The sequence below is a fragment of the Bombina bombina genome, chromosome 6 (genome assembly GCF_027579735.1).
Source record: "Bombina bombina isolate aBomBom1 chromosome 6, aBomBom1.pri, whole genome shotgun sequence".
Taxonomy (NCBI): domain Eukaryota; kingdom Metazoa; phylum Chordata; class Amphibia; order Anura; family Bombinatoridae; genus Bombina; species Bombina bombina.
The window spans coordinates 731,680,829-731,706,868 of record NC_069504.1 but is presented as its reverse complement, the minus strand read 5'-3'; the positions used below and the strand labels follow the sequence as shown (position 1 = coordinate 731,706,868).

Here is a 26,040-nt window from a genome sequence, read left to right as displayed (position 1 = left end):
TATATATATATATATATATATATATATATATATATATATATATATATATATATATATATATATATATATATATTGTATTAGGTTGTGGAATTCAATTAGCAGAAACAACTAATACAATGGACTGATCTTGTAGGGAGAGAATACCTCATTATCTTATCTGTCAAATAAGATACAGAGGACTTTGTGTAAATAATTACCGTTTACTCAAAGGCCAATACTTAGAGAGAGCAATGGAAAACGTACCTCTCTTTGACAGCCACCCATTGAGAGCTTTTATTTTATTTAATCCTCCTTGTTTATATGTTTGTTTTTTTTGTAACCAGTAATTTAGCACATAAATGTTTGTATAGGTGGGGATACAATAGGCAAAATAAACTGTTACAAACTGAAAAAATAAAGTGGGAGCTTTTTGTAAACAATTTATTACTCTCCAGTAGGTAAAATTGATAACTGGGCACACCAAAGGAGAGAGAATATTAGAGTGTACACAGGCAAGCAGCTGATTAGACTTCATTGTATGCAAACCTGATGTGGTTATGGGGGTCTTGGGTTAGTAAACATCTTGTAATAACAAGGAATTTCTGTTGTGTTGCTATATAATAATGTGCACAAAATCAAAGAAAATGGGAAGATTTGTAAGTGCACAATAGCTCTTTTCAGATAATGGAATAAAAAAAACCTTATACACTATTAAAAAGGCTAGAACGAAAAAATTTTACCAGAGAGATTGCCTACCTCTTGCAGCCCCCCTGTATTCCTGGCTAATAACAGGATACCTTTTTTTTCCCCCTCTTGTTACATCAAGAAAATGAACCAATGTTATTAGAAGTAAATTGGATTTTTTTTTATATATATATATATATTTTTTATTGCATGCTGTATCTGATCTTAAAAAGTTTGATTTTGCTGTCCCTTTTAAAGGGACACTCAAGATAAAATTAAACCCTCATGATTAAGATTCAGCATGCAATGTTAAGCAGCTTTCCAATTTACTTCCATTAAAGGGACACGCAAGTTAAAATTAAACTTTCATTATTCAGATAGAGCATGTAATTTTAAACAACTTTCCTTTTTTTCCATTAAAAAAAAGTGCAGTCTATATTTAAACTTTTTGAATCACCAGCTCCTACTGAGCATGTGCAAAATGTCACAAAATAAGCATATATGCATTTGTGATTGGCTGATGACTGTCACATGGTACTAGGGTTTTCTTCCTCAGCCATGTTTTCCTGGACACTTATGAGTTGCAGGGAGGAACATTTTCTGTGTTTCTGGACAGCACTATTCATATTCCTCCCTGCACACCCTTCAGCATGTGTAACTTATAAGTGTTCTGTATTTTAAGGGATGGGTGGCAACCCTACAGGGTACGTCTATACATTTGTGACTGGCTGATGGCTGTCACATGGTACGTCTATGCATTTGTGATTGGCTGATGGCTGTCACATGGTACAGGGGGAGTGGCAATAGACATAACTTTTAAAATTGTCACTCATGTACTAATCATTTGAAGTTCAGACTAAGTGCTATTGCATTGTCTTATCTTGCATTTGTTGATTATGCAAATTTACTGTGTTTACTGGTCCTTTAAAAAAAAAAAGTGCATAGTCTTTTTATATTTAAATTTTTTTGAGTCACCAGCTCCCACAGAGCATGTGAAAGAATTCACAAAATATAAGTATATGCATTTGTGATTGGCTGATGGATGTCACATGGTACAGGGGGAGTGGGAATAGACATAACTGAAATTTTTCAGAAAACAATCTCCTACTCATTTGAAGTTAATACTAAGTGCTATTGCATTTGTTGATTATGCAAATTTACTGTGTTTACTGGTTCTTTACGTTCTAATACATTGTCTTTTTATTATGCAACCTACTGTATATACTTGTCCTTTAAATAGTGCATGTGCCTTTTGAAATGAATCCAGATCTTGTGACCTACAACTTTCTTTCTGATGGTGGTGTCCTGTTGTGTATAGTAAATGTATAACTCAAGTTGTTTGCCCTCCAGATCCTTATTGTCACTCTACGGGTTGCTCTGCCTAATGTGATCCGCTTCTGCTGCTGCGCTGCTGTTATATACCTGGGTTACTGCTTCTGTGGTTGGATTGTACTTGGACCCTATCATGTTAAAGTGAGTATTTATGCCAGCCCCTCTACACCTGCTCCCTTTCCTCTTTTATCCCACATTGCATTTCCATTCTGAATATTTTTTCTTTTCCATATTGTTGCTCACATTTTTCTCTTTTTCTTAATCTCTCTTGTTCTGGTAAAAACAATTTTTTTTTGTCTCTCTCTATTAGTTCCGCTCCCTGTCCATGGTTTCAGAGTGTCTGTTCTCCCTCATTAATGGTGATGACATGTTTGTGACTTTTGCTGAGATGCAGAACAGCAGTTACCTGGTGTGGATGTTCAGCCAACTATATCTGTATACATTTATTAGCCTTTTTATATACATGGTACTCAGTCTCTTCATAGCTCTAATCACAGGAGCCTACGAGACCATCAAGGTAAGTCTAGAACTTACACATTTGCTGTTAAAAACACCCATGAAAAATTATATATTTGTGATATAAAACAAGCTGCTTAGAGTATCGTGGCAGTGTAGAAAAAATAAAGTAATTTTAGATTGAGTTGCACATACAATGTTAATCAACTGTGATATGAGCTAAAACAAAAGCAGATAAGTCACGGGGCTTTAACTTATGTTAATGTGTATGTGACAACTTGTATCGTCACTAGTTCCTAGATGGAGTAGTTTAATGTTATGATTCATTACCTAACTTATTGATTAATTAAAACTAAAGTCCGACTTAAACTTTGATGATTCAGATAGAAAATGCAATTATAAACAGCCTTCCAATTTACTTTATTCTATTGGTATCCTTTGTTGAAAAGAATGCCTAGGCACGAGAGCAGCTTTGTACTGCCAGAAGCTATATGCAGGTTGGCGGCTGCACATATATATGCTCACCCAATGTGTTCAGCTAGCTCCTAGTTGTACACTGCCACTCCTTTTAACAAAGGATAAGAAGAGAATGAATAAAAATTGATAATAGAAGTAACTTAGAAAGTAGTTGAAAATTGTAGAATGTATCTGAATCATGAAAAAAAACATTTTGGGTTTCATGCCCTTTTTAAACCTTAAATCACTAATCACACGTGGTCGTCATCCACACTGTGTCTATTAGTGTGGACGACTACCACGTGTTGTCATCTGCAGGGGAGGAGGCGCTTTCTGAGCTAATTGTGGCCCAAATAGTGTATGTCTTGGGCATATAAAATGTAAGCACATAAAAATAAAAACGTACCATATTTACATCTATAATAGGACATCAGAAAGACCTTGAGACCCCCATGACCCCTTGTTATATATCCAATAAGCCCTTCATTAAAATAAAGCCACTATATACGTTGTGATCACGGTGGTAATGGTGATCATCTGATGTGAATAAATGTACTTTTATTTGAGTAGAGGCTCACAGGGGAGCCCTTACGTGCACATTAAAGTGATAAAAATATAGACAGAGGCCCTAATTTATGAGGCTAACCTCTTCTTGTTTTTACTATAAGGTTTATTTAAAAAAAATACTCACACCACTGTTTGCAACTGTTTTTTTTTTTATATTTTTTTAATGAAGGTGTCTCTAGGCACTTATAATAGGCCCTTAACAAGCCTAGAAACCCCCAAGACCCCTTGTTTTAAAGCCCAGAAGCCTCTCTTTTAAAGTAAAGCCCCTATAAAGGTTTTAATAGCCAGGGGATCACTGTGGTAATAGTAATCATCTGGCGTGAATAAATGTGCATTTAGTTGAGTAGAGGCTTATGGGAGCCCCTATGTGCACATAGTTATAGAACTATACCAAAAGGCCGTTATTTATACGAGTATAAGCCCAGCTTCGTTTACATATATTGTTTAGAAACACAAAATGATCGCATTTGGCAGTGAGACGGTGGCATAAAAGATACCAAAATCGACCTAGATCGATACCTTGGGTTGTCTACTAAAAAATAATATATAGTGTTGATTTGAAAAACAAAGCATTTCTTTTTAATGACGTGATGGCAAAAATGCTAAAAATTCTCTGGTATTTTGGACAGGTTTTTCTCTAAAATTCCCGGTTCTTAAGGGGTTAAAATTGCTTGTTCTGTTTAAATCGTGCAAGTTAATTTCTTTCATGTAATTAACAAGAGTCCATGAGCTAGTGACGTATGGGATATACATTCCTACCAGGAGGGGCAAAGTTTCCCAAACCTTAAAATGCCTATAAATACACCCCTCACCACACCCACAAATCAGTTTTACAAACTTTGCCTCCAAGGGAGGTGGTGAAGTAAGTTTGTGCTAGATTCTACGTTGATATGCGCTCCGCAGCAAGTTGGAGCCCGGTTTTCCTCTCAGCGTGCAGTGAATGTCAGAGGGATGTGAAGAGAGTATTGCCTATTGAATGCAGTGATCTCCTTCTACGGGGTCTATTTCATAAGGTTCTCTGTTATCGGTCGTAGAGATTCATCTCTTACCTCCCTTTTCAGATCGACGATATACTCTTATATTTACCATTACCTCTACTGATTCTCGTTTCAGTACTGGTTTGGCTTTCTACAAACATGTAGATGAGTGTCCTGGGGTAAGTAAGTCTTATTTTCTGTGACACTCTAAGCTATGGTTGGGCACTTTATTTATAAAGTTCTAAATATATGTATTCAAACATTTATTTGCCTTGACTCAGAATGTTCAACTTTCCTTATTTTCAGACAGTCAGTTTCATATTTGGGATTATGCATTGAATTATCATATTTTTCTTACCTCAAAAATTTGACTTTTTTCCCTGTGGGCTGTTAGGCTCGCGGGGGCTGAAAATGCTTCATTTTATTGCGTCATTCTTGGCGCGGACTTTTTTGGCGCAAAAATTCTTTTCCGTTTCCGGCGTCATACGTGTCGCCGGAAGTTGCGTCATTTTTTGACGTTATTTTGCGCCAAAAATGTCGGCGTTCCGGATGTGGCGTCATTTTTGGCGCCAAAAGCATTTAGGCGCCAAATAATGTGGGCATCTTATTTGGCGCTAAAAAATATGGGCGTCTCTTTTGTCTCCACATTATTTCAGTCTCATTTTTCATTTGCTTCTGGTTGCTAGAAGCTTGATATTTGGCATTCTTTCCCATTCCTGAAACTGTCTTATAAGGAATTTGATCTATTTTGCTTTATATGTTGTTTTTTCTCTTACATATTGCAAGATGTCTCACGTTGCATCTGAGCCAGAAGATACTACAGGAAAATCACTGCCTGCTGGATCTACCAAAGCTAAGTGTATCTGCTGTAAACTTTTGGTAGCTATTCCTCCAGCTGTTGTTTGTAATAATTGTCATGACAAACTTGTTAAAGCAGATATTTCCTTTAGTAATGTACCATTGCCTGTTGCAGTTCCCTCAACATCTAAGGTGCAGAATGTTCCTGATAACATAAGAGATTTTGTTTCTGAATCCATAAAGAAGGCTTTGTCTGTTATTTCTCCTTCTAGTAAACGTAAAAAGTCTTTTAAATCTTCTCTCTCTACAGATGAATTTTTAAATGAACACCATCATTCTGATTCTTTGGACTCTTCTGGTTCAGAGGATTCTATCTCAGAGATTGATGCTGATAAATCTTCATATTTATTTAAGATGGAATTTATTCGCTCTTTACTTAAAGAAGTACTAATTGCTTTAGAAATAGAGGATTCTAGTCCTCTTGATACTAATTCTATACGTTTGGATAAGGTTTTTAAAGCTCCTGCGGTTATTCCAGAAGTTTTTCCTGTTCCTAATGCTATTTCTGCAGTAATTTCCAAAGAATGGGATAAATTGGGTAATTCATTTACTCCTTCTAAACGTTTTAAGCAATTATATCCTGTTCCGCCTGACAGGTTAGAATTTTGGGACAAAATCCCTAAAGTTGATGGGGCTATTTCTACCCTTGCTAAACGTACTACCATTCCTACGTCAGATGGTACCTCGTTTAAGGATCCTTTAGATAGAAAAATTGAATCTTTTCTAAGAAAAGCTTATCTGTGTTCAGGTAATCTTCTTAGACCTGCTATATCATTGGCTGATGTTGCTGCAGCTTCAACTTTTTGGTTGGAAACTCTAGCGCAACAAGTAACAAATCGTGATTCTCATGATATTATTATTCTTCTCCAGCATGCTAATAATTTTATCTGTGATGCCATTTTTGATATTATTAGAGTTGATGTTAGGTTTATGTCTCTGGCTATCTTAGCCAGAAGAGCTTTATGGCTTAAGACTTGGAATGCTGATATGGCTTCTAAATCAACTCTACTTTCCATTTCTTTCCAGGGAAACAAATTATTTGGTTCTCAGTTGGATTCTATTATTTCAACTGTTACTGGTGGGAAAGGAACTTTTTTACCACAGGATAGAAAATCTAAAGGTAAAAACAGGGCTAACAATCGTTTTCGTTCCTTTCGTTTCAACAAAGATCAAAAGCCTGATCCTTCGTCCTCAGGAGCAGTTTCAGTTTGGAAACCATCTCCAGTCTGGAATAAATCCAAGCCTGCTAGAAAGGCAAAGCCTGCTTCTAAGTTCACATGAAGGTACGGCCCTCATTCCAGTTCAGCTGGTAGGGGGCAGGTTACGTTTTTTCAAAGAAATTTGGATCAATTCTGTTCACAATCTTTGGATTCAGAACATTGTTTCAGAAGGGTACAGAATTGGTTTCAAGATGAGACCTCCTGCAAAGAGATTTTTTCTTTCCCGTGTCCCAGTAAATCCAGTGAAAGCTCAAGCATTTCTGAATTGTGTTTCAGATCTAGAGTTGGCTGGAGTAATTATGCCAGTTCCAGTTCCGGAACAGGGGATGGGGTTTTTCAAATCTCTTCATTGTACCAAAGAAGGAGAATTCCTTCAGACCAGTTCTGGATCTAAAATTATTGAATCGTTATGTAAGGATACCAACGTTCAAGATGGTAACTGTAAGGACTATATTGCCTTTCTCCAACATAGGTGTGTCCGGTCCACGGCGTCATCCTTACTTGTGGGATATTCTCTTCCCCAACAGGAAATGGCAAAGAGCCCAGCAAAGCTGGTCACATGATCCCTCCTAGGCTCCGCCTACCCCAGTCATTCTCTTTGCCGTTGTACAGGCAACATCTCCACGGAGATGGCTTAGAGTTTTTTAGTGTTTAACTGTAGTTTTTATTATTCAATCAAGAGTTTGTTATTTTGAAATAGTGCTGGTATGTACTATTTACTCAGAAACAGAAAAGAGATGAAGATTTCTGTTTGTATGAGGAAAATGATTTTAGCAACCGTCACTAAAATCCATGGCTGTTCCACACAGGACTGTTGAGAGCAATTAACTTCAGTTGGGGGAACAGTGAGCAGTCTCTTGCTGCTTGAGGTATGACACATTCTAACAAGACGATGTAATGCTGGAAGCTGTCATTTTCCCTCTGGGATCCGGTAAGCCATGTTTATTACGATTGTAAATAAGGGCTTCAAAAGGGCTTATTAAGACTGTAGACTTTTTTTGGGCTAAATCGATTGATTATTAACACATATTTAGCCTTGAGGAATCATTTTATCTGGGTATTTTGATATAATAATATCGGCAGGCACTGTTTTAGACACCTTATTCTTTAGGGGCTTTCCCAAAGCATAGGCAGAGCCTCATTTTCGCGCCGGTGTTGCGCACTTGTTTTTGAGAGGCATGGCATGCAGTCGCATGTGAGAGGAGCTCTGATACTTAGAAAAGACTTTCTGAAGGCGTCATTTGGTATCGTATTCCCCTTGGGGCTTGGTTGGGTCTCAGCGAAGCAGATACCAGGGACTGTAAAGGGGTTAAAGTTCAAAACGGCTCCGGTTCCGTTATTTTAAGGGTTAAAGCTTCCAAATTTGGTGTGCAATACTTTTAAGGCTTTAAGACACTGTGGTGAAAATTTGGTGAATTTTGAACAATTCCTTCATGTTTTTTCGCATTTGCAGTAATAAAGTGTGTTCAGTTTAAAATTTAAAGTGACAGTAACGGTTTTATTTTAAAACGTTTTTTGTACTTGTTATCAAGTTTATGCCTGTTTAACATGTCTGAACTACCAGATAGACTGTGTTCTGAATGTGGGGAAGCCAGAATTCCTATTCATTTAAATAAATGTGATTTATGTGACAATGACAATGATGCCCAAGATGATTCCTCAAGTGAGGGGAGTAAGCATGGTACTGCATCATTCCCTCCTTCGTCTACACGAGTCTTGCCCACTCAGGAGGCCCCTAGTACATCTAGCGCGCCAATACTCCTTACTATGCAACAATTAACGGCTGTAATGGATAATTCTGTCAAAAACATTTTAGCCAAAATGAACACTTATCAGCGTAAGCGCGACTGCTCTGTTTTAGATACTGAAGAGCATGACGACGCTGATATTAATATTTCTGAAGGGCCCATAACTCAGTCTGATGGGGCCAGGGAGGTTTTGTCTGAGGGAGAAATTACTGATTCAGGGAACATTTCTCAACAAGCTGAACCTGATGTGATTGCATTTAAATTTAAGTTGGAACATCTCCGCATTCTGCTTAAGGAGGTATTATCCACTCTGGATGATTGTGACAAGTTGGTCATCCCAGAGAAACTATGTAAAATGGACAAGTTCCTAGAGGTGCCGGGGCTCCCAGAAGCTTTTCCTATACCCAAGCGGGTGGCGGACATTGTTAATAAAGAATGGGAAAGGCCCGGTATTCCTTTCGTCCCTCCCCCCAATGGCAGACAGTCCCCAAGGTCGAGGGAGCGGTTTCCACTTTAAACAAACGCACCACTATACCCATAGAGGATAGTTGTGCTTTCAAAGATCCTATGGATAAAAAAATTAGAAGGTTTGCTTAAAAAGATGTTTGTTCAGCAGGGTTACCTTCTACAACCAATTTCATGCATTGTCCCTGTCGCTACAGCCGCATGTTTCTGGTTCGATGAGCTGATAAAGGCGGTCGACAGTGATTCTCCTCCTTATGAGGAGATTATGGACAGAATCAATGCTCTCAAATTGGCTAATTCTTTCACCCTAGACGCCACCTGGCAATTGGCTAGGTTAGCGGCTAAGAATTCTGTGTTTGCTATTGTGGCGCGCAGAGCGCTTTGGTTGAAATCTTGGTCGGCTGATGCGTCTTCCAAGAACAAGCTACTTAACATTCCTTTCAAGGGGAAAACGCTGTTTGGCCCTGACTTGAAAGAGATTATCTCGGATATCACTGGGGGTAAGGGCCACGCCCTTCCTCAGGATCGGCCTTTCAAGGCAAAAAATAAACCTAATTTTCGTCCCTTTCGTAGAAACGGACCAGCCCAAAGTGCTACGTCCTCTAAGCAAGAGGGTAATACTTCTCAAGCCAAGCCAGCTTGGAGACCAATGCAAGGCTGGAACAAGGGAAAGCAGGCCAAGAAACCTGCCACTGCTACCAAGACAGCATGAAATGTTAGCCCCCGATCCGGGACCGGATCTGGTGGGGGGCAGACTCTCTCTCTTCGCTCAGGCTTGGGCAAGAGATGTTCTGGATCCTTGGGCGCTAGAAATAGTCTCCCAAGGTTATCTTCTGGAATTCAAGGGACTTCCCCCAAGGGGGAGGTTCCACAGGTCTCAGTTGTCTTCAGACCACATAAAAAGACAGGCATTCTTACATTGTGTAGAAGACCTGTTAAAAATGGGAGTGATTCATCCCGTTCCATTAAGAGAACAAGGGATGGGGTTCTACTCCAATCTGTTTATAGTTCCCAAAAAAGAGGGAACGTTCAGACCAATCTTAGATCTCAAGATCTTAAACAAGTTTCTCAAGGTTCCATCGTTCAAGATGGAAACCATTCGAACTATTCTTCCTTCCATCCAGGAAGGTCAATTCATGACCACGGTGGATTTAAAGGATGCGTATCTACATATTCCTATCCACAAGGAACATCATCGGTTCCTGAGGTTCGCATTCCTGGACAAACATTACCAGTTCGTGGCGCTTCCTTTCGGATTAGCCACTGCTCCAAGGATTTTCACAAAGGTACTAGGGTCCCTTCTAGCTGTGCTAAGACCAAGGGGCATTGCTGTAGTACCTTACTTGGACGACATTCTGATTCAAGCGTCGTCCCTTCCTCAAGCAAAGGCTCACACGGACATTGTCCTGGCCTTTCTCAGATCTCACGGATGGAAAGTGAACGTGGAAAAGAGTTCTCTATCTCCGTCAACAAGGGTTCCCTTCTTGGGAACAATAATAGACTCCTTAGAAATGAGGATTTTTCTGACAGAGGCCAGAAAAACAAAACTTCTAGACTCTTGTCGGATACTCCATTCCGTTCCTCTTCCTTCCATAGCTCAGTGCATGGAAGTGATCGGGTTGATGGTAGCGGCAATGGACATAGTTCCTTTTGCACGCATTCATCTAAGACCATTACAACTGTGCATGCTCAGTCAGTGGAATGGGGACTATACAGACTTGTCTCCGAAGATACAAGTAAATCAGAGGACCAGAGACTCACTCCGTTGGTGGCTGTCCCTGGACAACCTGTCACGAGGGATGACATTCCGCAGACCAGAGTGGGTCATTGTCACGACCGACGCCAGTCTGATGGGCTGGGGCGCGGTCTGGGGATCCCTGAAAGCTCAGGGTCTTTGGTCTCGGGAAGAATCTCTTCTACCGATAAATATTCTGGAACTGAGAGCGATATTCAATGCTCTCAAGGCTTGGCCTCAGCTAGCGAGGGCCAAGTTCATACGGTTTCAATCAGACAACATGACAACTGTTGCGTACATCAACCATCAGGGGGGAACAAGGAGTTCCCTGGCGATGGAAGAAGTGACCAAAATCATTCTATGGGCGGAGTCTCACTCCTGCCACCTGTCTGCTATCCACATCCCAGGAGTGGAAAATTGGGAAGCGGATTTTCTGAGTCGTCAGACATTGCATCCGGGGGAGTGGGAACTCCATCCGGAAATCTTTGCCCAAGTCACTCAGCTGTGGGGCATTCCAGACATGGATCTGATGGCCTCTCGTCAGAACTTCAAAGTTCCTTGCTACGGGTCCAGATCCAGGGATCCCACGGCGGCTCTAGTGGATGCACTAGTAGCACCTTGGACCTTCAAACTAGCTTATGTGTTCCCGCCGTTTCCTCTCATCCCCAGGCTGGTAGCCAGGATCAATCAGGAGAGGGCATCGGTGATCTTGATAGCTCCTGCGTGGCCACGCAGGACTTGGTACGCAGATCTGGTGAATATGTCATCGGCTCCTCCTTGGAAGCTACCTTTGAGACGAGACCTTCTTGTTCAGGGTCCGTTCGAACATCCGAATCTGGTTTCACTCCAGCTGACTGCTTGGAGATTGAACGCTTGATCTTATCGAAGCGAGGATTCTCAGATTCTGTTATCGATACTCTTGTTCAGGCCAGAAAGCCTGTAACTAGACAGATTTACCACAAAATTTGGAAAAAATATATCTGTTGGTGTGAATCTAAAGGATTCCCTTGGGACAAGGTTAGGATTCCTAGGATTCTATCCTTCCTTCAAGAAGGATTGGAAAAAGGATTATCTGCAAGTTCCCTGAAGGGACAGATTTCTGCCTTGTCTGTGTTACTTCACAAAAAGCTGGCCGCTGTGCCAGATGTTCAAGCCTTTGTTCAGGCTCTGGTTAGAATTAAGCCTATTTACAAACCTTTGACTCCTCCTTGGAGTCTCAATTTAGTTCTTTCAGTTCTTCAGGGGGTTCCGTTTGAACCCTTGCATTCCGTTGATATTAAGTTATTATCTTGGAAAGTTTTGTTTTTAGTTGCAATTTCTTCTGCTAGAAGAGTTTCAGAATTATCTGCTCTGCAGTGTTCTCCTCCTTATCTGGTGTTCCATGCAGATAAGGTGGTTTTACGTACTAAACCTGGTTTTCTTCCAAACGTTGTTTCTAACAAAAACATTAACCAGGAGATTATCGTACCTTCTCTGTGTCCGAAACCAGTTTCAAAGAAGGAACGTTTGTTGCACAATTTGGATGTTGTTCGCGCTCTAAAATTCTATTTAGATGCTACAAAGGATTTTAGACAAACATCTTCCTTGTTTGTTGTTTATTCAGGTAAAAGGAGAGGTCAAAAAGCAACTTCTACCTCTCTCTCTTTTTGGATTAAAAGCATCATCAGATTGGCTTACGAGACTGCCGGACGGCAGCCTCCCGAAAGAATCACAGCTCATTCCACTAGGGCTGTGGCTTCCACATGGGCCTTCAAGAACGAGGCTTCTGTTGATCAGATATGTAGGGCAGCGACTTGGTCTTCACTGCACACTTTTACCAAATTTTACAAGTTTGATACTTTTGCTTCTTCTGAGGCTATTTTTGGGAGAAAGGTTTTGCAAGCCGTGGTGCCTTCCATTTAGGTGACCTGATTTGCTCCCTCCCTTCATCCGTGTCCTAAAGCTTTGGTATTGGTTCCCACAAGTAAGGATGACGCCGTGGACCGGACACACCTATGTTGGAGAAAACAGAATTTATGTTTACCTGATAAATTACTTTCTCCAACGGTGTGTCCGGTCCACGGCCCGCCCTGGTTTTTTTAATCAGGTCTGATAATTTATTTTCTTTAACTACAGTCACCACGGTACCATATGGTTTCTCCTATGCAAATATTCCTCCTTAACGTCGGTCGAATGACTGGGGTAGGCGGAGCCTAGGAGGGATCATGTGACCAGCTTTGCTGGGCTCTTTGCCATTTCCTGTTGGGGAAGAGAATATCCCACAAGTAAGGATGACGCCGTGGACCGGACACACCGTTGGAGAAAGTAATTTATCAGGTAAACATAAATTCTGTTTTTGTTCAGCAAGGGAATTATATGTCCACAATAGATTTACAGGATGCATATCTGCATATTCCGATTCATCCAGATCATTATCAGTTCCTGAGATTCTCTTTTCTAGACAAGCATTACCAATTTGTGGCTCTACCGTTTGGCCTTGCTACAGCTCCAAGAATTTTCACAAAGATTCTCGGTGCCCTTCTGTCTGTAATCAGAGAACAGGGTATTGTGGTATTTCCTTATTTGGACGATATCTTGGTACTTGCTCAGTCTTTACATTTAGCAGAGTCTCATACGAATCGACTTGTGTTGTTTCTTCAAGATCATGGTTGGAGGATCAATTTACCAAAAAGTTCTTTGATTCCTCAAACAAGGGTAACCTTTCTGGGTTTCCAGATAGATTCAGTGTCCATGACTCTGTCTTTAACAGACAAGAGACGTCTAACATTGATTACAGCTTGTCGAAACCTTCAGTCTCAATCATTCCCTTCGGTAGCCTTATGCATGGAAATTCTAGGTCTTATGACTGCTGCATCGGACGCGATCCCCTTTGCTCGTTTTCACATGCGACCTCTTCAGCTCTGTATGCTGAACCAATGGTGCAGGGATTACACGAAGATATATCAATTAATATCTTTAAAACCGATTGTTCGACACTCTCTAACGTGGTGGACAGATCACCATCGTTTAATTCAGGGGGCTTCTTTTGTTCTTCCGACCTGGACTGTAATTTCAACAGATGCAAGTCTCACAGGTTGGGGAGCTGTGTGGGGATCTCTGACGGCACAAGGAGTTTGGGAATCTCAGGAGGTGAGATTACCGATCAATATTTTGGAACTCCGTGCAATTTTCAGAGCTCTTCAGTTTTGGCCTCTTCTGAAGAGAGAATCGTTCATTTGTTTTCAGACAGACAATGTCACAACTGTGGCATACATCAATCATCAAGGAGGGACTCACAGTCCTCTGGCTATGAAAGAAGTATCTCGAATTTTGGTTTGGGCGGAATCCAGCTCCTGTCTAATCTCTGCGGTTCATATCCCAGGTGTAGACAATTGGGAAGCGGATTATCTCAGTCGCCAAACGTTGCATCCGGGCGAATGGTCTCTTCACCCAGAGGTATTTCTTCAGATTGTTCAAATGTGGGGGCTCCCAGAGATAGATCTGATGGCCTCTCATCTAAACAAGAAACTTCCCAGGTATCTGTCCAGATCCCGGGATCCTCAGGCGGAGGCAGTGGATGCATTATCACTTCCTTGGAAGTATCATCCTGCCTATATCTTTCCGCCTCTAGTTCTTCTTCCAAGAGTAATCTCCAAGATTCTGAGGGAATGCTCGTTTGTTCTGCTAATAGCTCCGGCATGGCCTCACAGGTTTTGGTATGCGGATCTTGTCCGGATGGCATCTTGCCAACCATGGACTCTTCCGTTAAGACCAGACCTTCTGTCGCAAGGTCCTTTTTTCCATCCGGATCTGAAATCCTTAAATTTAAAGGTATGGAGATTGAACGCTTGATTCTTGGTCAAAGAGGTTTCTCTGACTCCGTGATTAATACTATGTTACAGGCTCGTAAATCTGTATCTCGAGAGATATATTATAGAGTCTGGAAGACTTATATTTCTTGGTGTCTTTCTCATCATTTTTCTTGGCATTCTTTTAGAATACCGAGAATTTTACAGTTTCTTCAGGATGGTTTAGATAAGGGTTTGTCCGCAAGTTCTTTGAAAGGACAAATCTCCGCTCTTTCTGTTCTTTTTCACAGAAAGATTGCTATTCTTCCTGATATTCATTGTTTTGTACAAGCTTTGGTTCGTATAAAACCTGTCATTAAGTCAATTTCTCCTCCTTGGAGTTTGAATTTGGTTCTGGGAGCTCTTCAAGCTCCTCCGTTTGAACCTATGCATTCATTGGACATTAAATTACTTTCTTGGAAAGTTTTTTGTTCCTTTTGGCCATTTCTTCTGCTAGAAGAGTTTCTGAATTATCTGCTCTTTCTTGTGAGTCTCCTTTTCTGATTTTTCATCAGGATAAGGCGGTGTTGCGAACTTCTTTTGAATTTTTACCTAAAGTTGTGAATTCCAACAACATTAGTAGAGAAATTGTGGTTCCTTCATTATGTCCTAATCCTAAGAATTCTAAGGAGAAATCGTTGCATTCTTTGGATGTTGTTAGAGCTTTGAAATATTATGTTGAAGCTACGAAATCTTTCCGTAAGACTTCTAGTCTATTTGTTATCTTTTCCGGTTCTAGGAAAGGCCAGAAAGCTTCTGCCATTTCTTTGGCATCTTGGTTGAAATCTTTAATTCATCTTGCCTATGTTGAGTCGGGTAAAATTCCGCCTCAGAGAATTACAGCTCATTCTACTAGGTCAGTATCTACTTCCTGGGCGTTTAGGAATGAAGCTTCGGTTGACCAGATCTGCAAAGCAGCAACTTGGTCCTCTTTGCATACTTTTACTAAATTCTACCATTTTGATGTATTTTCTTCTTCTGAAGCAGTTTTTGGTAGAAAAGTACTTCAGGCAGCGATTTCAGTTTGAATCTTCTGCTTATGTTTTTCGTTAAACTTTATTTTGGGTGTGGATTATTTTCAGCAGGAATTGGCTGTCTTTATTTTATCCCTCCCTCTCTAGTGACTCTTGTGTGGAAAGATCCACATCTTGGGTAGTCATTATCCCATACGTCACTAGCTCATGGACTCTTGTTAATTACATGAAAGAAAACATAATTTATGTAAGAACTTACCTGATAAATTCATTTCTTTCATATTAACAAGAGTCCATGAGGCCCACCCTTTTTTGTGGTGGTTATGATTTTTTTGTATAAAGCACAATTATTCCAATTCCTTATTTTATATGCTTCGCACTTTTTTTCTTATCACCCCACTTCTTGGCTATTCGTTAAACTGATTTGTGGGTGTGGTGAGGGGTGTATTTATAGGCATTTTAAGGTTTGGGAAACTTTGCCCCTCCTGGTAGGAATGTATATCCCATACGTCACTAGCTCATGGACTCTTGTTAATATGAAAGAAATGAATTTATCAGGTAAGTTCTTACATAAATTATGTTTTTTGACTTAGTGTCCCTTTTAAGAGTATGAAGACGGTGATGAAACATTTTACATCCTTTGTTCCTTTTTTTCAGTTTCAAAACGCAGGAGATGACAGTGAAACTGCTCTCTATCAGTACATAGCAGAGTGTAAGGACAGTCCTAGCTCTGGCAAATACCGCTCAGCCAGTAACACTAATTGTTCCATGTTCTGCTGCAGTAAACAGTGAGTATATTCACGTTATCACATGACTGTTGTGTTTTAGAGCAGGATCTTTTATGGCCTCACTTCTTCTCATCTACATTTTTCTCCTTCACACTGTTCCATAACTTAACTCTTGTTAAAGAACCATTAAAGGGATATAAATCCCCAATTTTTTCTTTCATGATTCAGATAGAGCAGCGATTTTAAGCAATGTTCAAACTTACTCCTATTAGCATTTTAATCTTTACTCTCTTGGTATCTTTATTTGGAAAAGCTGGAATGTAAGCTTAGGAGCCAGTCCATTTTTGGTTCAGAAACCTAGGTAGTGCTTGCTGATTGGTGGCTACATTCCAATCAGCAGGTGCTACCCATGGTCTGGCTCCTAAGCTTACATTCCTGCTTTTCAAATAAAGATACTAAGAGAACAAAGCAAAATTGATAATTGGAGTAAATTAGACGTTACTTAAAATTGCTGCTCTATCAGAATCATGAAAGGGAAAAAAATGCGTTTTCATATCCCTTTTAAGTACAGTAGAATTGTATAATAAACACTTGCATAATAAAAAGGCAATGCAATAACACTTTGAATTTCACATAAGTAGTAGTTTTTTTGTTTTTTCTTGGGGGGGGGGGGGTTCTGACAAATTTAAAAAATGCCTTTCATATCCCTGCCCCTTGTATCATGCGACATAGATCAGCCAATCAGACACAAATGTATATACTTTAAACTCTTGCAATGCTTTTGATGTCTCAAAAAGAATGCATATGAGAAGACATTTTGGTATTGGATGTAAAACTATTTTTATTTATTTTATTTGTTTAATTGCCTGCTTTGTCTGAATCATGAACATGTTAACATTGTCCCTTTTAATATCCCTTCCCAACCACATTTCTCTTTTCCTTGTTTACTTTATTTTCCCTCTCCTCTCTCTCTTATTCAAATCTCACCAAGACAAAAAGTTCATTAAGATCAACCTTTACAAATCCTCCTTAAAGGGACAGTTTTGTCAAAATTAAACTTATGATTCAGATAGGGCATGTAATTTTAAACAACTTTCCAATTTTACTTTTATCCTCAAATTTGCTTTTGTTCACTTGGTATTCTTAATTGAAAGCTAAACCTAGGTAGGTTCCTATTCTAATTTCTAAGCCCTTGAAGGCTGCCTCTTATCTGAATGCATATGAATTTTTTTCCACAGCTAAAAAGCGGCGCTAGTTCATGTGTGACCAATAGATAATATTGTGCTCACGCCCGTGGAGTTACTTATGAGAGAGCATTGACTGGCTAAAATGCAAGTCTGTCAAAAGAGCTGAAATAAGGGGGCAGTCTGCAGAGGTTTAGATACAAGGTAATCAGAGGTAAAAAAAAGTATATTAACCCCTTGAATGTTAACGACGGCTCTGAGCCGTCGCAGATTTTCCCAGTCAGGTGCTGACGACGGCTCAGAGCCATCGCTAGCACTCACCCACCATGAGAACAATATGGGGGCTCCCACTCCGACGATCGGGCTTGTATTTTGCGCTGTGACGTCACACACAATGACGTGATGTCACAGCGCAACTTTATTTAAAATTTATAATGCACAATATAGCGAAAGAGGGCATGCTACTTTGAAGCCTGTATCTCAGGCATCTAAGCAGCTTAAGACCCCCAAGAAGGTAATCACCTAACCTTTCCAACTGTATAAGTCTTGGGGATCGGGGGGAGTTAAAAAAAACAAAAAACTTAAATCCAGTTTAGCACCCAGGTGGGAATTGGCTTAGCACTCAAAGGGTTAATATAACCGTGTTGGTTATGCAAAACTGGGGAATGGGTAATAAAGGGATTATCTATCTTTTTAAGCAATAAAAAATCTGGAGTAGACTGTCCCTTTAATTTCTGTTTTTGTAATTAAGAAAAAAATAAATCGCTGCAAGTGAACTGACAGTAATATGAACACTGGTTCAAAGTGATTCCTCCACAGTAGGTGCTTAGGGGCACACCCTTCACAAACTCCCCTTTCCTCTTTCTGACCATCACCTGTAACATTACTTCCCTCCCTACAACTCTCCCTCCTTCTACCCCTCACACCAAACTTCAAGAATCAAGTCATTAGATCAGCAACAGCTCGCTAGCTCTCTCGAACCTCTCCTCTCTTCCATCCCCTCCTTTTCCTGCCCCGATGAATCTACACTACAACTTTACCCTTACATTGGTCCTTGACAATCTGGCCCCAACTACCATAGCTCGAAATCATACACTCATCCTCTGACACAGTACCTATGCAGATGTTCCCATACTGCTGAGCGACACTGGAGGAAATCTCGGAGTTCAGCGGACTTTCTTCACTATAACTTCATCTTGAACTCTTACTATTCTGCCCTTAATCTATATAAACAACATTACTTCTAATCTTATCTCTACTCTTTCTTCAAACCCAAAATGTCTGTTCTCCACATTCAATCCTCTTCTCCGCCCACCCCCACCTCCCACTACAACTTCTTTTTCAGCTCAAGATTTTGCCAGCTACTTCAACAACAAAATCAACTCCATCAGAAATTAAATCGGCTCAATATATTACCGGTCTCCAACCCCCAAAAAGCTCAAAATCATTTAAAACCCACATAGCCAGAAATTTAGCTCTTTTGCCCCTGTTATACAGGAAGAAGTTTCTGCCCTTATACTATCCTCTCTCCACAAGACCTGTCCCCTCGACCCCATCCCCTCACAACTACTCCCCTCACAGCTACTCCCCTCCCTCTCTTCTACCCTTACCCCTATACTCACACACATCTTTAACCTCTCCCTCAGCACTGGTATATTTCCCTCATCTCTTAAACATGCACTGGTCATACCTATCCTCAAAAAGCCTTCTCTCGATCCAACCTCCCCATCCAACTACCGCCCTATTTCCCTACTCCCTTTTGCCTCAAAGCTTCTTGAAAAGCTAGTATATGCATGTCTATCCCATTTCCTTACATTAAACTCCCTTCTTGACCCACTGCAACCTGGATTTCGCCCCCTACACTCCAGAGACATTAATTGTTAAAGAGACAGTCTAGTCCAAAATAAACTTTCATGATTCAGATAGAGAATGTAATTTTAATAAATTTTCCAATTTACTTTTATCACCAATTTTGCTTTGTACTCTTGGAATTCTTAGTTGAAAGATAAACCTAGGAGGTTCATATGCTAATTTCTAAGCCCTTGTTTTTCACCACTAGAGGGTGTTAGTTCATGTGGCAAATAGATAACACTTTGCTCACGCACGTAGGGAGCCAGCTCTGATTGACTAAAATGGATTGCTGTCAAAAGAACTGAAATAAGGGGGCAGCTTTCAGAGGCTTAGATACAAGGTAATCACAGAGGTAAAAAGTGTATTTATATAACTGTATTGGTTATGTAAAACTAGGGAATGGATAATAAAGGGATTATCTATCTTTTTAAACAATAAAAATTCTGGTGTAGACTGTCCCTTGAAGGTTGCCAACGACCTACGTATAGCAAAATCCAAAGGCCACTTCTCTCTACTTATCCTCCTTGATCTGTCTGCAGCCTTTGATACTGTTGACCACCCACTTTTGCTCCAAACCCTCCATTCCTTCGGCATCTGTGACACAGCTCTCGCGTGGTTCTCTTCCTCTCTGTTTAACCGTACCTTTAGTGTAGCCTTCATTGTGGCATCCTCTGCCCCGTTACCTCTATCCATATTGACCGGGTATTAGAGTAGTTAGCGCCGCTGATTAGGACAGAAGCAAGGCGGCAAGGGAGTAGGGGTATAGTGTAGGCGGACCTCCGTTTTTTAATTTACAATATAAAAACATGTTACACTAAGTGTTGAATATCCCTTTAATAAAGTCCCACAGGTTTTATTATCATTTGTATGCTGACGACACCCAAAACTACCTCTCTGCACCAGAACCATCTCCTTCCTTGCTAACCCGTGTCCCTAACTGTCTCTCTCATATCTTATCTCGGATGTCCTCTCACTACCTCAAGCTAAATCTTTCCAAAACTGAGTTCCTTATTTTTCCCCCTTCTTCCAAAATCACCCCCCTATTTCTCTATAACTGTTAACTCCATCATTACCCCAACCCCACATGTCCAATGTCTTGGGGTCACACTTGACTCAGATCTATCTTTCACTCCTCACATTCAGTCCTTGGCTAAAGCCTGCCGCTTCCACCTTAAAAACATCTCTAAAATTAGACATTTCCTTACACAAGACACAACTAAGATTTTAATCCACTCTCTCATCCTTTCCCACCTCGACTACTGCAACTCCATCCTCTCTGGTCTCCCTAGCTCCTGCTTAGCTCCTTTACAATCCATAATGAATGCCTGTGCCATCTTTCTTACACGTCGCTTTTCATGTGCTGCACCTCTCTGCCAATCCCTTTACTGACTTCGTCTTGCCTCCAGGATTAAACACAAAATTCTCACTCTGACAAACGCAGAGCCCTCTACTGCATTGCTCGCCCCCACATACATCTCAAACCTTGTCTCCAGATAGTCTCCCTCCCGTCCCCTTCGCTCTGCTCACAATCTCCTACTCTCCTCCTCTTTTGTTACTTCCTAACATTCACATTCACAGGACTTCTCCAGATTGGCTCCCATCTTGTAGAACTCTCTGCCTTGCTCCACAAGACTCTTCCCCTAGTTTTGAAAGCTTCAAGCACTCCCTGAAAACTCTACTATTCAGGGATGCATACAACCTACACTAACCTTCCTATCTCCACTGCTGTCCCCTTAAACCCCATAGCATGTAAGCCCATGAGCCCAGCTTTTTGTAGTTAATATTCAGAAGAGCCGACTACAACAGTGCAAGTCTCTGCAGGGCCCTGTACCCACTTGACCCCTGTAAATGTTCATAGCGCTGCGGAATCTGTTGGCACTCTACAAATACCTGATAACACCCTTGTCCAGTTGTAATACTACAAACTGGAAAATAAGGTCCCTGTACATCGCAAAGTAGATAGGCACCAAACTTGTGAATAAAAAAAAAAGCCACTTTTACTGAGCAGCAGCTTTGTACAAATATCCTCTTATAAAATGACAGTAATACATTTCCACTCACTCTCTCCTCTCTACGTCTTATCTGTCACTGTATACTCGGACCATTTCGGAGAGAGAAGAATGGAATATTAACATTCTAGTACATCTGTCTCCCCATTCCTTCACTGGCAGCATTATTTCTTCTGAAACTTCTTGTTTACCCTAGCTTTTTTTTAAACCAGTACTTAAATACTGAAATTTTATGGATAGGTATAACAGGCAAAAACAGCTATTTCAAATGATGATAAAAATAAAGGAGGATGTGATCTTCCTCTAAGTAATTTATTTAAAAAAAAAAAACTTGTACCTCAGATTTGATGCCCATTAGACTTCCTTTACTTTACTTTTCTCCTCTACCATATACTTGATATGTCTTTATAATGTGATGTTTTAGAAGTCAAAAAAGCTTATCTTTTATCCTCACCTATAACCTTCCTGCATAATAATAGTTATTATAAAGATATATAGATAAACAGGAGTTAAATTTTTTTTTTTTTTAAATCAATTTAATCGTGTGGGGTTAAAATTTATGTTGTGTGTTTGTTTTTTTTGTTTTTAATTTATTTTTAACTCGGCCATTTCAATTTCTTAAAGTGATAGTAAACTTTAATAAATTACTGCCCTGTATATAAAAGTAATCTTTAAAACAGGGACACTTTATTTCATTAAAACATTTTTCCTAAGATATGGTGTGTCCACGGCTTGAGTAATTACTGTTAGGAATATCACTCCTGGCTAGCAGGAGGAGGCAAAGAGCACTACAGTTAAACTGCTAAGTATCACTCCCTTACCCACAACCCCCAGTCATTCTCTTTGCCTTCGGTGCATGGAGGAAGTGAAGTTTAGGTGCCTGAAGAAAATTTTGATTTCATCTTCAAGCAAGTTTTGGGGTATAGCCGTATTCCACGTCATTCCTTGCAGTCGGGTAGTGGTGGCTTTAAAGCGGTTAGGAACTTGTAAAGAGGTACTTACTGCGTTTTCCTAACAATTGCTGCCCTAGTTTACAAAGCCAGAGTTGGTTACTCTGTTCTTACTTTTTCAACTTCTTGGAGTTGAGGGTGATTTACAATGCTCTATTGGCTTGGCCTCAGTTGTCCTCAGCCCAGTTTATCAGATTCCAGTCAGACAACATAACCTCTGTGGCTTACATCAATCACCAGGATAGAACTCTGAGTTCCTTAGCCATGAAGGAGGTTACTCTGATTCTTCAGTGGGCAGAGACCCACAATTGCTGTCTACTCCTGGAATATGGATGGCAGATAGACGACTGGGAAGCGGATTTTCTGAGCAGACAGACTTTTCATCCCGGGGATTGGGAACTCCATCCGGAGGTGTTTTCCAGCTTTTTCAAATGGGGGTGCCAGAGTTAGATCTGATGATGTCCCATCAGAACGCTAAGCTTCCAAGGTACGGTTCAAGGTCAAGAGATCCGCAGGCCATTCTGATAAATGATTTGGCGGTTCCTTGGGTTTTCAGGTTGGCATACCCGTTTCCTCCATTTGCTCTCCTTCCACGAGTCATTGCTCGTATCAAACAGGAGAGGGTGTCGGTGATTCTAATAGCCCCTGTGTGGCCTTGAAGGATCTGGTTTGCAGACCTAGTGGAGATGTCATCTCTCCCACCTTGGAGACTACCTCTGAGGAAGCACCTCCTGATTCAGGGTCCCTTCCTTCATCCAAATCTTATTTCTCTGAAGCTGACTGCTTGGAGATTGAACACTTAATTCTGTCTAAGTGTGGTTTTTCTGAGTCGGTCATTGAGACCATGATTCAGTCTCGCAAGCCTGTTACTAGAAAGATTTACCATAAGATATGGCATAAAAATCTTTATTGGTGTGAATCCAAGGGCTACTCTTGGAGTAGAATTAGAATTCCTAGAATTTTATCTTTTCTTCAGGAAGGCCTGGAGAAGGGATTGTCAGTCAGTACCCTGAATGGTCAGATTTCTGCTTTATCAGTTTTACTTCATAAATGTTTGGATGTGCCAGATATAGGGTTGCCACCCATTCCTTAAAATACAGAACACTTATAAGTTACACATGCTGCAGGGTGTGCAGGGAGGAATATAAATAGTGCTGTCCAGAAACGCAATACATGTTCCTCCCTGCACACCCTGCAGCATGTGTAAATCATAAGTATCCAAGAAAACATGGCTGAGGTGGCAACCCTAGCCAGATGTGCAATCTTTTTGTCAGGCCTTGGTCAGAATCAGGCCTGTCTTTAAGTCTGTTGCTCCTCCTTGGAGCCTTAACCTTGTTTGTAAAGTTTTTTTTACAGCTGGCTCCGTTTGAGCCGTTGCATTCCATAGCCATTAAGTTATCTTGGAAGGTTTTGTTTCTTGTTGCTATCTCTTCTGCTCGAAGAGTCTTGGAACTCTCAGCTCTGCAGTGTGATTCTTATTTTTCATGCCGATAAGGCGGTTCTTCATACTAAGTTAGGTTTCCTTCCTAAGGTTGTTTCTAATAGAAATATCAATCAGGAAATTGTTGTTCCCTCTCTGTGTCCTTATCCTTCTTCTTCCAAAGAACATTTGTTACACAATTTGGATGTTGTACGTGCTCTTAAATTCTACTTACAGGCAACTAAGGATTTTCGCCAGTTCTCTGCCCTCTTTGTCTGTTTCTCTGGGTAACGTAAAGGTCAGAAAGCTACTGCTACTACTCTTTCTTTTTGGTTATGAAGTATAATTTGTTTGGCTTATCAGACTGCTGGACAGCAGCCTCCTGAAAGAATTACGGCTCATTCCACAAGAGCCGTTTCCTCTTCTTGGGCTTTCAAAAATGAAACTTCTGTGGAACAAATTTGCAAGACTGCAACTTGGTCTTTTCTACATACTTTTTCCAAATTTTATACTTTTGTCTTCTTTTGGGAGAAAGGTTCTTCAAGCAGTGGTGCCTTCTGTTTAGGACTGCCTGTCTTGTCCCTTCCTATTTATCCATGTCCTCTAGCTTGGGTATTGGTTTCCAACAGTAATTACTCAAGCCGTGGACTCACCATATCTTAGGAAAGAAAAACAAAATGTATGCTTACCTGATCTATTTATTTCTGGATATGGCGTGTCCACAGCCCCACCCTTTATTTTAAGACAGTTGTTCTTTTGAGGTGCCTTTTTAACCTCGGGCACCTCTACACCTTGTGTTACTCCTTTTTCTCCATTTCCCTTTATTCGAATGACTGGGGGTTGTGGGTAAGGGAGTGATACTTAGCAGTTCAACGGTGGTGCTCTTTGCCTCCTCCTGGCCAGGAGTGATATTCCCAACAGTAATTACTTAAGCCGTGAACTCACCATATCCGGAAATAAATAAATGTATCAGGTAAGCATAAATTTGTTTTTTGAAAGACGCTTCATCATTGAGTTATGGTAAATATTGCGCAATTCCTCTGCCTGAATCTCATACTGTATTTAGCATATCGATGACGAATCCGGCTTCCTCAAATTGTTGCATTCCCCACAAGCTGTTTAATAAATTACTGCCCAGTATATAAAAGTAATCCTTTAAAAGCAATAGTCTAGTCAAAATTAAAGTTTCATGATTCAGATAGAGCAGGCAACTTTCTAATTTACTCCTATTATCAATTTTTCTTTGTTCTATTGCTATCTTTATTTGAATGTAAGCCTAGGAGCTGGCCCATTTTTTGCTTCAGCATCTGGATTGTGCTTGCAATCAGAAAGCTCTACCCAGGTTCTGAACAAAAAATGGGCCGGCTCCTAAGCTTAAATTCTTGCTTTATCAAACAAAGATACCAAGAGAATTAAGAAAAATTGATAATAGCAGTAAATTAGAAACTTTCTTAAAATTGCCTGCTCTATATGAATCATGAAAGTATCATTTTGACTAGACTATCCCTTTAATGGTTTCTGCCTTCTTATATGTATATCTGTTTTATTTTGTTGTATATTGTTTGAAATGTAATAAAAAGTGTTGTTCTAATAAAAAAAAAAACATTTTCTCCCCCTCTAACCTCCCTTCTTTTAATTTTAGGAATGAAGATGATGATGATAATTCTGCAGTCATCAACTGAATATACTTTGGTTCCTATGGTGGTTCAGGGTTCCCATGGACTTTTTATTTAAAAGATTTTTTTAAAGTCTTCCGTTATGATTTAAAGAAAATAGGGTTCTAAAATTTCTTTTAAAACCTTTTGTAATTGGTTGTCTAGTTAAGGTACGTTTTTAAACTGGGCATTTTATACAGGGTTTTTTTATGTATGTATTTCTTTTAAATAAATATCGCAATGGGGAACCAAAGGACTGAACCCAAGGGACAAAGGACAAAATAAGCTTGCAGACAAGCAAAACCGAGACTGCCAAATGCACATTAAGAACGTAAAAGGTTACCTTTCACACAATGCAGCCAATTAGATTCAGATTTTGATTGTGGCACTTATCGTCTATTTTATTTTTATTACTATTTTGGTGTATTTTAATTAGAATAAAAGTGTCACTCCCACACCCGCATGGGCTGTGTGTTTATGTATATATGTTTACATTGTTGTATATACTTTTGTATATTAACTTTATCTGTTTATTTTCATTTTAAATAAATTATAGCAGCAGGGATTTATTCTTTGTGAAAATACCTAGGTATTGTCTTAATCTTGTTAAAGGAGGCGTTGTACCTCTTACATAATCTAGAAAATATAATTTGTACAAATACAACTTATAATAAAACCAGAGGATAAATTCAAGTTGTAAAACGCAAAAACCATTGTAGCAAAGTCCAAATTCAGTTCAAATAAGACTCAATTCCACAGGGAGTCTTCATGGTAGGAAACTTCTAAAATTGATTCTACAGTGCTGCTGTAATATCAGTAGACAATTTGAAATCTTTGAGAGAAATAACTGTAAAACAGAAATAAAACACAACTCAGATAATTGGTAAAATATATTTAATCCTTCTCATAAACAAATAAAAATGCACTTTGTAGAAGTACAGATTAAACTAGCACATCTAAAACCG

General features: G+C 39.9%; 1 protein-coding gene across 1 annotated transcript in view; it reads left to right on the top strand.

Moving 5' to 3' along the window:
• The window catches only part of MCOLN1 (mucolipin TRP cation channel 1), a 105,071-nt gene extending 79,431 nt beyond the window's left edge, over nt 1-25,640 (top strand). The window contains exons 11-14 of the mRNA XM_053717941.1: nt 2,014-2,136; nt 2,306-2,512; nt 15,936-16,066; nt 25,063-25,640. Of these exons, the coding sequence (XP_053573916.1) occupies nt 2,014-2,136; nt 2,306-2,512; nt 15,936-16,066; nt 25,063-25,102 (501 nt within the window). The 3' untranslated portion in view covers nt 25,103-25,640. The remainder of the gene's footprint in view (nt 1-2,013; nt 2,137-2,305; nt 2,513-15,935; nt 16,067-25,062) is intronic.
• Nucleotides 25,641-26,040: the final 400 nt, after the last annotated feature.